This window comes from Austrofundulus limnaeus, unplaced genomic scaffold (genome assembly GCF_001266775.1).
Source record: "Austrofundulus limnaeus strain Quisiro unplaced genomic scaffold, Austrofundulus_limnaeus-1.0 Scaffold325, whole genome shotgun sequence".
In the NCBI taxonomy this organism is placed as follows: Eukaryota; Metazoa; Chordata; class Actinopteri; order Cyprinodontiformes; family Rivulidae; genus Austrofundulus; species Austrofundulus limnaeus.
In genome coordinates this window covers 371076-382340 of record NW_013952727.1, presented here as the reverse complement: position 1 = coordinate 382340, position 11265 = coordinate 371076, and the positions used below count along the sequence as shown (strand labels likewise).

At 36.4% G+C, this 11265-nt stretch overlaps 1 protein-coding gene across 1 annotated transcript in view; it reads right to left on the bottom strand.

Moving 5' to 3' along the window:
• Positions 1 to 11265, bottom strand: part of abca12 (ATP-binding cassette, sub-family A (ABC1), member 12) — a gene marked incomplete in the record, with an annotated part of 71474 nt that overhangs the window by 51130 nt on the left and 9079 nt on the right. Inside the window, 12 exon segments of the mRNA XM_014022341.1 lie at positions 759 to 889; positions 1045 to 1175; positions 1308 to 1372; positions 1519 to 1631; positions 2152 to 6756; positions 7111 to 7225; positions 7639 to 7772; positions 8044 to 8243; positions 8479 to 8643; positions 8963 to 9090; positions 9648 to 9781; positions 10224 to 10381. Of these exon segments, the coding sequence (XP_013877795.1) occupies positions 759 to 889; positions 1045 to 1175; positions 1308 to 1372; positions 1519 to 1631; positions 2152 to 6756; positions 7111 to 7225; positions 7639 to 7772; positions 8044 to 8243; positions 8479 to 8643; positions 8963 to 9090; positions 9648 to 9781; positions 10224 to 10381 (6079 nt within the window).

The window sequence follows — 11265 nt, the reverse complement described above, 5'->3', positions numbered from 1 at the left end:
AGATAGATAGATAGATAGATAGATAGATAGATAGATAGATAGATAGATATTTGGTTGAAAGCATTCCACCAAATGTTGATTTCTGAGCTCTTCCTGAGTTAAAACATTAGTTTTGTTGTTTCTAAATGAATATTTCTATGCATTATTTGAGGTCTGAAAGCACTGCATCATTGTTGTCATTTTGACCATTTCTCATTTTCTGCAAACACTACATTTTTGTTTGGAATTTCAGAGACGTGTTGTCTGTAGTTCATAGAATATGATAACAGTTTTAATTTTCTATAAAGAGTAAAATCATAGAAACTGATCATTTTAAAGTGGTCTCTTAGTTTTTTTTCCAGAGCTGTATTTTAATTGAGTGTAAGCTTAAATGTCAATTCATTAAGTTTTCTTGCATGCACAATTTAACATATAAATCAGAACACAAAAATAACACATTGTGCAACAATTTCTACATTTTCCTTCTCTTGTTAGTTTAAATGATTGTTGATTTTTTTTTTAGTTGTTTGTCCTCCAGCAAAATCATGCAAAATCTGCAAACTTTAATTTAATGAAAATTGCCAGAATAGATTAAGTTGCTACTACTTTGTAAATAATGMACAAAAAGGCCTTGGGTTAGGACTGTGCTTTCTTTCAAATGATGACATGCACTCCTRTGTATCTTAATCTTTTTAGCTATGCAAATTTGATGTTTCTGGTTTATTGAACAGAGTTGCTGGYAGAGACAACACTTCTGCTGTTGTTTTTTGTGTTCTCACCATTCTGTGCTTGCATGTTCTTCACTATGTTTTCTGTGACTTTTTCAAACTGAGGCAAAACAGATGAGGTGCAGTTCCATTCTTCTTGTCCTTCAAGAGAAGACAGTAGGTCTACCAGAATCTGTTCAAAGCTGGAACAAAACATTACATTCAGTTTAAGGCAATGACAGAAATAAACAGTAGTATTTATTTGGAATAGTATAACCTATATTTAGTAAGAAATGCTTTTAATAAACTGCAAAAGCTTGTTTGATTTTTTTACACTATAAGTGATAATTYAACTTACTGATCCCATGTTTCTTGGTTTGCGCTCCCATTCATCACCTGCTCCAAAACTGGAGCAAGATAAGTAAGATCACTACCGGAGCTGGTGCCACCCATTAAAAGTTGGAAAGATCTGATCAAAAATCTGCCCAGCTGTTGTTACAAAAAAAAAAAGGAAACAATTAAATGGAGTCAAACGGACACTGATGTAGGATTTGAGGCACTATATATTATTATTATATATACTGTATATTTTACATGTTTTTAGCTGTGTATAAGGTTTACCTGGCCAATAACTTCTGAGCTCAGCTGTTCGGATGTTCCTTCAAAACCTTGGAGTGTCATGTTGTCTGTAAACATGTCATATGTTTTAGAACAGGAATTCAAACACCAATAACAAACATGCAAACACAACCATACACCTAACACAATAACAAAACCAAACCTAAACCTAACAAAACTACAGTATATTTGCTTCAGTGAGAATTTGACTTGCCTTGGACAAACTGCAAAATGAATTCACCCAAGTTAATGAATGTACCAATGAATGATTCAGCAGTACTGTTTGGTGGCAGGAGGCTCTGGATTGTCTTCATCTCATTCAAAATTCTTGAAAAACAAAGCACATCAGTGTCAAAAGGTTATCATGCTTTATCACCAATGCAAAAAGGCATCTGATCATATTTGGTCCCTCTATTTGGTTTAAATTAAACAGAACAAATGTGCTTTTTGAAACCCTTAAGAAAAAAAAGACATCAAATTTTCTATAAATATAGAAAAATAAGTATTAAAATGAATATGTATTGTGCAGTACATAAAAATATCAAAAATCTCCATGTACAATTCTATAGGAATTGCACAACATGGCCTAACTCTAATTTATAAGTTGTATATGCTACAATCTACTTATGTTATTTTTAATGCATACATTAGAAGGTAAATAAAGCAATACTAAGAATCTTATAACACAAAACTATGTGGTAAAATGAAGCTTTGTGGAGCTAAAAAYGCTACAAAAATACAATGAGGAATATATGTACTTAATGCTTTTCAAATATGTTAACTGCAAAGCTAGTATTGTAATAAATGTATTCAATGAAAGATTAGCAAAAATAGAATGATTACTCACATTTGATCCCACTGGTCTGGTTCACTGCCGTCAGTGCTCTCAAAGTAAGTACTGATTAATTTAGCGACAGAAAGAAGATATTGAGCAATCCATGTTGGTGTTGTTTGTTGAATAATCCTCTCAACTCCCTCCAAGATGAGTAAGGTGGCATTACGTGTTTGGCCAGAATTTAGGTTTTGTCTAACAAGGAGGGTCAGTGAATATTGCACAGTTTCCAGACAGTCCTGCTTTAGATTGGGCGACAGGTCAGCCCAATATGGGTTGGGGATCAGTGCACTGTGGACTGCTCCTATCAGAGAAGCTACAAAGTGTTCACTCTGTAGGCCACCAGGTTGCTCTGCCACTGTTATGACTTCACTGAGAGACTGGGTGATACTGGCTACCATGAAGAGGTAGGATTTTTGTTCTTCAGTGAGAAAACTAGCCGTCATATTCAGCATGTTGTGAAGGTCTGTCACTACGCTGAATAARGATGTGGAGGAGTTTCCCCATTGGAACAAATTTGTTAGGAGCATTTGGATATTAGGCTGGTCTATCCACTGTTCTATAAGTTGGAGGTAGTGTTTGATTTGGAGTTCAGTGGAATATAGATCACTTGTGTTGAACAGCGAGTTAAAACATGAAGAGTTACTCTGCAACTCTATGGTTGCATTGAGGTAGTCCATTAGATGCTGAAGGATCTCATTTGTTGTCTTTACGATTGTGTTCATACCTGCCTCATCTAAYGGGTACTGGAGTGTGTTCATCAGATACTCAGTTTTGTTACTGATAAACAAAGAGAATTCTGTCTGAGCCAGTTGGAATGTCACTTGCATTTGTGTGAGGTAGAAAAGGGGATGAAGGAGCTCTGAGACCGAACTGTTGTTTGTGATATTTTCCAGTCTTTCCAAGTACCACTCYACAAGCTCCAGTGAAACTTTCTGGGCATTTAGTGGCTCATTGAACAATGTAGCATTAAATGTGGTAAATGGTTCCATGCTGGTTGCCAACAATATGAGTTGTTCCACCATTGTGATTTCATTCATGATCTCTGAAGTGTCCAGATTGTTTAGCTGGAGGCTCCTCTTGATATTTGCTAAAATGGTATTCAAAGTTTGTGCAACAACAATATCAGGACTGGAATTGAAGTTTATCTGGATAATATCATTGGTAGTTTTATTGGCAATCATTGAGATCAGAGACAGTGCAGCAGTCTCATTACAGAGAGCTGGAAGTTGGGTCAAAAAGCCACTGATCTCATCCATCAGTCCACCGACACAGTGACTTCTTTCCATCATGGTATTCTGGTGTTTAAAACATTCCTTTGCATCAACAAACCCCATCACCTTTCCAATCAGATCATTCATGTTGGCAGCTCCAACTAGAGTAACAATTTTATCCAGCTGGTAAATGCTTAGATTTGAATGAATCAGAGCACTCTCAACACTGGACCCTGTAATGTCTGTTGAATTCATCACTAATCTGAGGAAATCAAGAGCCTGTTTGATTGTTTCTAGATAGGAAGCAGCATCTGGTGACAGGAGTAGTGAGAAGAAGGTGATCTTTTCCAGCCTTTCCAAGTAACGCTCCACAGACTCCAGAGAAACCTTTAAGACATTTACTGGATCATTGACCAAGGTGGTATTAAATGTGTCAAATGGTTCCATGATGGTGGCAAGCCATATTAGTTGCTCCATCATTGAGATTTCATTCATAGTCTCTGAAGTGTTCAGTTGGTTTAGCTGGAGGCCCTTCTTGATATTGGCTAAAATGGTATTCAAAACTTGTGTAACAATTACATTAGGACTGGAACTGAAGTTTGTCTTTATGACTTCACTAGTAGTATCATTAACAATCATTGTGATCAGAGACAGGGCAGCTGTGTCATTATGGAGAGTTGGAAGTTGGGTCAGCAAGCCATCAATTTCATTTGTGAGTTCCATGATACAATGATTTGTTTCCACCATGGTATTCTGAGGTTTAAAACACTCTTTTGCATCGACAATCCTCATCAGTTTTGCCATCAGATCATTCAGGTTGGCAGCTCCAACTAGAGCAACAATTTTATCCAGCTGGTAAATGCTTAGATTTGAATGCATCAGAGCACTCTCAACACTGGACCCTGTAATATCCGCTGCATTCATCACTAATCTGAGGAACTGAAAAGCCTGTTTTATTGTTTCTACATAGGCAACATCATCTGGTGACAGAAGGTGTGAAAAGGAGATGATTTTTTCCAGCCTTTCTAAGTACCACTCCACAATTTCCAGTGAAWTATTTTGGGCCTTTACTGGATCATTGACCAAGGTGGTATTAAATGTGTCAAATGGTTCCATGATGGTGGCTAGCCATATTAGTTGCTCCATCATTGAGATTTCATTCATAGTCTCTGAAGTGTTCAGTTGGTTTAGCTGGAGGCCCTTCTTGATATTGGCTAAGATGATTTTCAAAATTTGTGAAACAATCACATTAGGACTGGAACTGAAGTTTGTCTTTATGACTTCACTAGTAGTTTCATTGACAATCATTGTGATCAGTGACAGGACAGCTGTGTCATTATGGAGAGCTGGAAGTTGGGTCAACAAGCCATCAATTTCATTTGCGAGATCCATGACACAATGATTTGTTTCCACCATGGTATTCTGAGGTTTAAAACACTCTTTTGCATCGACAGTCCTCATCAGTTTTGCCATCAGATCATTCAGGTTGGCAGCTCCAATTAGAGCAACGATTTTATCCAGCTGGTAAATGGTTAGATTTGAATGCATCAGAGCACTCTCAACACTGGACCCTGTAATATCCGCTGAATTCATCACTAATCTGATGAACTGAAAAGCCTGTTTGATTGTTTCTACATAAGCAACATCATCTGGTGACAGGAGGTGTGAAAGGGAGATGAGTTTTTCCAGCCTTTGTAAGTACCACTCCACAAGTTCCAGTGAAATATTTTGGGCCTTTACTGGATCATTGGCCAAGGTCAAATTCAGTGTGTCAAATGGTTCCATGTTGGTGGCCAGCCATATTAGTTGCTCCACTATTGTGATTTCATTCATGATCTCAGAAGTATCCAGCTGGTTCAACTGAAGGCCCACCTTAATATTGGCTAAGCTGATATTCAAAATTTGTTCAACAACCATTTCAGGACTGGAACTGAAGTTTATTTGGATGACTTCACTGGTAGTTTTATTGGCAATCATTGAGATCATAGACAGGACAGCAGTCTCATTACGGAGAGCAGGAATTTGGGTTAAAATGTTGCTGATGTCATTCATCAGTTCCATGACACAGTGTCTTGTTTCCATCATGGTATTATGAGGTTTAAAACACTCCTTTGCATCAACAAACCCCATCACCTTTTCAGTCAGATCATTCATGTTGGCCGCTCCAATTAGAGCAACAATTTTATCCAGCTGGTAAATGCTTAGATTTGACTGCATCAAAGCATTCTCAACACTGGACTCTGTAATGTCTCCTGAATTCATTACAATTCTGAGGAAATCAAAAGCCTGTTTGATTGTTTCTACATAGGCAGCATCATCTGGTGACAGGAGTGTGAAAAAGTTGGTCAGTACTTCATAGCTCTTGCTCCAGGCAGCAGGATTAGTTGCAGCTATTTGAATACTGACCCCACCATTGGTTGCAAGCATCATTTCTACAATTTGAGAAAGAATTGTAGGGATTTCTGAAATTCCCTGCAGACAGTTTTGTCCTGTTTCTCCACTACAATTAGTCACTTGATTTTGCAGAATTTTGAAGTCCTCCAGAAAGCGGGAAGCATCTTTTTGTACACTGGATGGTAGTAGTGCTACAAACCTCTGAATGACAATGTCCTGGGCAGCATCAGGTCCAGCCTGAGTTAGTGCCTGAAGACTCTCAGGGGTTAGAAGGCTGAGAAAGTCCATCAGAACCATGTGGAGATCAGTGATTTGGGTTGTATTCAGCTGCCCATTTGGATATTCTATTGTTTGCAGTCTAAAAGCAGAAATCATAAACTCTTGAAGCTGGCGCAAGTACCCAAGAATGATGCTAGTTGGGTCAGCATTTGGAGAATCAGTCAGTGTCTTCAGAAGTTCAGTGGCGCTGAGGATAGCTTCTACAAAGCCAGCTGAGGTCTGATTGGTGAAGGGTTGAATTGCTTCTTTAACACTAGCCACAAATTCAGGACTGAAGTAGGCCGAATAGGTCAGCAAGCTGTATCCCATGATGTTAGAGAGAGGAACTGTCAGGTTACCCTCCAGTGAGAAGAACTTCAAAATCAGCTGCTCCAGTTCAGGAAGTGATGGGTCTGTCTCATTGAAAGTAAAGATGTTTTGGTTGAGCCTGCCTAATGACGAAGCTATTTCAAGCAAAGTGGAGATATTAAGGGGTCTGTCGCTGAAGAAAAGAGGTAGGAGTGGTTTCAGACCTGTGGACTCCAACAAGCCAGTGATGAGAGCAGGGTTTGTGAGGTTTTGGTTTGGAAGACCAGTGACTGTCTGAACATTGTCATTCAAGTTAACCAGCAGCTTGTTGAGGTAGGCAGAGAGAGAATCTCCTCCTTGAATTTCTTGTAAATATGAGGCTGCCAGATTTGTGTAGGTGTCTTCGTACACGTGCTGCAATAGCATCACYGTTCCTTTGAGACAACTAGGGAGTGAAGACAAAAATAGAACATAAGTCAATTGTATTAAGTATGAGAGTAAAAGCAATAACGCATACTTGAGAATATTCTCGTAACTATCAGAGATGGCAAAATCCATTGGCCAAAAGTGTGTGCTTTTTGTTTATCTCATTTGTTCACATCTTTATGCATAACTCTGTCACCCAGGTGCCAATCACAATATATTACAAGAAAAGGAAAGAGTGCTAAAAACAAATTGTGTAAGCTATTTTAATGAGCCCATGTAAAATCAACAGATAAAGGTAAATAAAAAAGTCCCCAAGCACAAAAATTCCATGAATCATTTTCACAAGAAAACGAAAACAGTCTTTGTCACGTACTTTAATGAGGCATCTGGGTCTGGTGACATCAGAGAATCGGTCATGGCTGTGACAAACTGTGGCCAGTTGAAGCTAGTATTACAATGAAGGGCAAAAGAGTCCATGCTGACATAACCTACAAACACACAGAAACATTTATTCGCAACTATCTTATTTTACTGGTATCATCATGCTGGTAGGAAGACACATACTTTTATTGTAAATAATTAGTGCAGCAAATTTTTATTTAAAAAAATGCAATTGGGATATTATTGTGTAGTATTTCAAATATGATGATGATTATGAGGAGGATTTCACACCTAGAGAAAAATTTAGAGTTACCAATGAACCTAAAATGCATGTTTTTGGTCTGTGTGAGAAAATTGGACTACCACTAGGAGAAAATGCTAAATCCACCCAGAAAGACCCCAGAGGAGGCTATCCTGTGAGTATAATTGCATATATTGTGCATCCCTTAGAACAATTCTCATTTTTTTCTTTGCAAAGAGTAAACTAAAAGAAATGCAAACAAAACAAAAAAAGACTCACAGTTTGGTGGCTCTGTTGTGACACCAGGCCTGTAGTTTAAAACCCAGTAAACGATGTGGAAGTAGTCCTTCATCGCAGGCCAAAGCTCATTCTCCTCAAGAGCTTTTCCAAACCCTTCAACAGACATGATGAGGCTGTAAACAAAGCAGAAACATAACACTACTGAAGCAGTGAAAATACTCTATGACACCTTATTTGAAAAAGAACAAACATTTTGCACATTTCATTTATAATAGTCCATATAAAATCAGACTCTCATATTGATCTTTATTTAGTTTTTCTGAAGCTTTTTTCCTTTAAAACTGTATTGAATAATTATTTTTATTGTCTGTGTTTATTTTTAGCAGATTGTAGCACTAAGAAATTAACTATGTGAATAAAGTATTGTCAACTCAATGCCAAAACCTTTGTTGAAGAATTCCAGTAACATGATCGGCATTTGTCTCAGGAATCCAATTCATCCAGTCCTCTCCAACCAGTCTTGTGTCCCAAAATTTCAGAAACTCCAGGCTGGTGTTGTAAAAGTTGTGCCACTCAGAGAGAATCATGGGAAGTGTTACATTGAGCTCTGCTTGGCTTGTAAAAATGCTGGACACTTCTTGCATCTGAAGAAAACATGAAATTTGAAAAGGATTTAGAAAATGGGTGGCATCTAAGTTATGTTTATAACACTGGCCTAAAGACTTTAATGTAAAACAATTTACCTAGCAATAGGATGGCCAACAGTACAGTACTAAAAAATTAAAGACATATATATAGCAAAGACAGACTGACAGTTTATTTCTTACATAATGCGAGACATTAAGTAATAGTTCATTGTTTAAAAAAAAGCATTTTTACCTGTTGAATCACAGGCATCCAGTCTGCTAGCAAATCTTCTGTCAGATTTGTGTTATTGCTGCAGAATAGTGATCTCCACACTTCTATATTTATGCTCTTGATGGACAGGAGCCACTCAATAGGTTGAAGAAGTTCTTCACATGAATGATAATCTGATCCCTGCGTCTAGTAAAACAGATGCAAAAATATATATTAATAATAACCTGGTGATTATTTCAATCTCTTTTACAGTATAAACAAAAAATGATGTCATCTTACATTACATAAATTCATATAAGCCCCCCTTTTTTATTGTAATGTTATTTTTATTACTTTGAGTGCAGCACTACTTCTTCCTTGTACTGAAAAAGTTATTTTTGAGTCTGACTGAAAGTATATAAAACTAAAGTTTACATATATCATAAGTAATAATTTATAAAAAATATAATGAACTTGAAGTAAAATCTTTGAAGTCATGGGTAAAATTAAAAAGCCATTAGAATACCTTCATAATTATCTCTGTCACATTTCCCAGGATGTGGCTGATCCAAGCGCTGGCCTCAGACTGGTTTGTTAGATTATGAATCATCTGCTGGAAATTAGCCGCATCTTCCAGGGCATTCCCAATGACTTCTGTAAATGGAAGTGGTAAAGACACAATGTACTGACAAATGCAGGTCACTTGGATCAATACTCTGTGAGAAGACTTYGTCTTAAAAAAGAAAAGAAAAACATTTGTGCGTGTGTGTGTGAAATGCACATGGCACTCAAGTCTTGTTAAGTCCTAAACTTACAGCAAGTTTTTATTTTTTTTTTCTTTCCGTGCATGACATTTAGACCTATAATACCCTTTTAGATTTGCATTTTCTGTTTATCATTGTTCTGCAGAGAACGGGTGTAAACTTGTTTCATTCATCTTTTGGTTGCACAGTATAGAATTTCTAATCTATGTCAAGATTACAATAGTGAATGTCAAAAAAAGTGCACAAGAAAAAAGCAAAATTGTTTTTAAAACATTGGGTTTTTATGTTATTTAATACTCTTTTGCTTTTGTCAAAATGTTTGAAAGTTTTAAATTAACTACTATTGTCTTTGCAGCACCATAAACCTTTATTTTATTTTCCAGAACTGAAAAAAATCCCCAAAAAAYGAGTCTTTGATATAAGCACAGGTGGAGATTTTAAGTTTACCTTCCACAGTGGATAAAGTCACCGTAGCTGCCCTCATGGACTGAAACACAGTACCGAGTGCCATCTCAACAACCAAATTAAACTCAGGATCAATGTTTGCGATCTCTACAAACACTTCACCAAAACCCAGAAATCTGGAAAAAAAAACACTCATTACTTACTTTAAAACAGAAAAACGTATCAATATGTTAACAAATCAGAAAAAAACATAGGCCTGATTTACTTAAGATTTTTTTAAATACATCTCCAGTGAAAAGTGAGAAAACACATATTAGTTCTAAACATGTTCATCTTTCATGTTAGCTGATAGTAAAGATTGAAACATAATTTAAAAATAGAGGGAACAGTATATTCTAAAATTTCAAAGAGTTATAATCTGACTGATAGCATGAATTCAAAAATGAAAACTTTTTTTTGCCATTGACCTAAAAACACACAAAAAGGTATCACCCGAAATCATGTGTGATGTGAGAAGCCCATTATTTACTATCTAACTTGTTTTTCATTTAAAGAATAAAACAATTTAATGAACTGCCTTCACAACAGTAACAGCACATGATATGGTCTTATACTTACAGCTCCTCCTCAGGGTTTTGTGGTTGTGCATCTACGCTTCGCTGAGATCTTCTAGTGTTGGTGGCTCCTGAGGGTGAAGAACCGGTCAGACTGTACACCAGTCTTTTGACAAAGGCCACATCATCTGCTGCCACATATTTAATCCATTTCAGGAGAGTCTGAGTTTGACAGGATTAAAATATGGAGGTAAAGACAAAACAGAAAGAATTTTGAAATTCAAACTAGTAGACTAGTGCGAATAATTTAAAAAAAAAGGGAAAGACAACATCCATTTTGCTGCAGTTTGGAAGCTTTATTGCATTGTTTTTAGATGACCAGTTCTTATTTTACCATCATCAATTAATCCTAATATTAGAAAAATAAAAACGTCTAATCTTTTTTTATTTTATTTTATCTAGAAAAATAAAGATTATTTTCCATAAAACATTGTATTGTGTTTTCTATTTTGCARTGTTTCTAGATACATTTTCAAATGGTTGCAGGTCATTGCCCTCATCTGGGCATAAAACAAACCAACTGATAAGTTTAACAGTAAAGTAAAATCATAGCTCAGGCAGTAGAATATGGAATGCCCATATTTGCAAGTCTTTATAATACCCCTTTCATTAACAAATATAAAATGTTTCCTGCCACCTGACATAACATTTTGTATTTTTTATATATAAATCCACAGTCATTTGCYGTTAATCTTTTCCAGCCCTGGGTTCCTTCCACCCATTTTCTTTGAAAAGTCTTTGACTTGTAAACATTTTCTTGACCTCTTGTTCTATTTTTGTTTTTTTCTTGTTCACTTGAGTCAGTTTTGTTTCTTGGTAATGTTTCACACCTGGTTGAGTTTCTGACTGGCACACCTGAATCAGTGTTCATGGCAACTGGGTGTTTTTTTTTTCCTGCCATGCCAGATTATTGTCAAGGATCTCCCATCTTTGTTCCAGCTCAATAGTTTGGTCTTTTTTGTCTTCTAAATCCCTTCATTTTTATTATGTTTTAAATTCTTAAATATTAAAATGTTGTTTTCCTTTTTTTTCTAAAAATATATTTC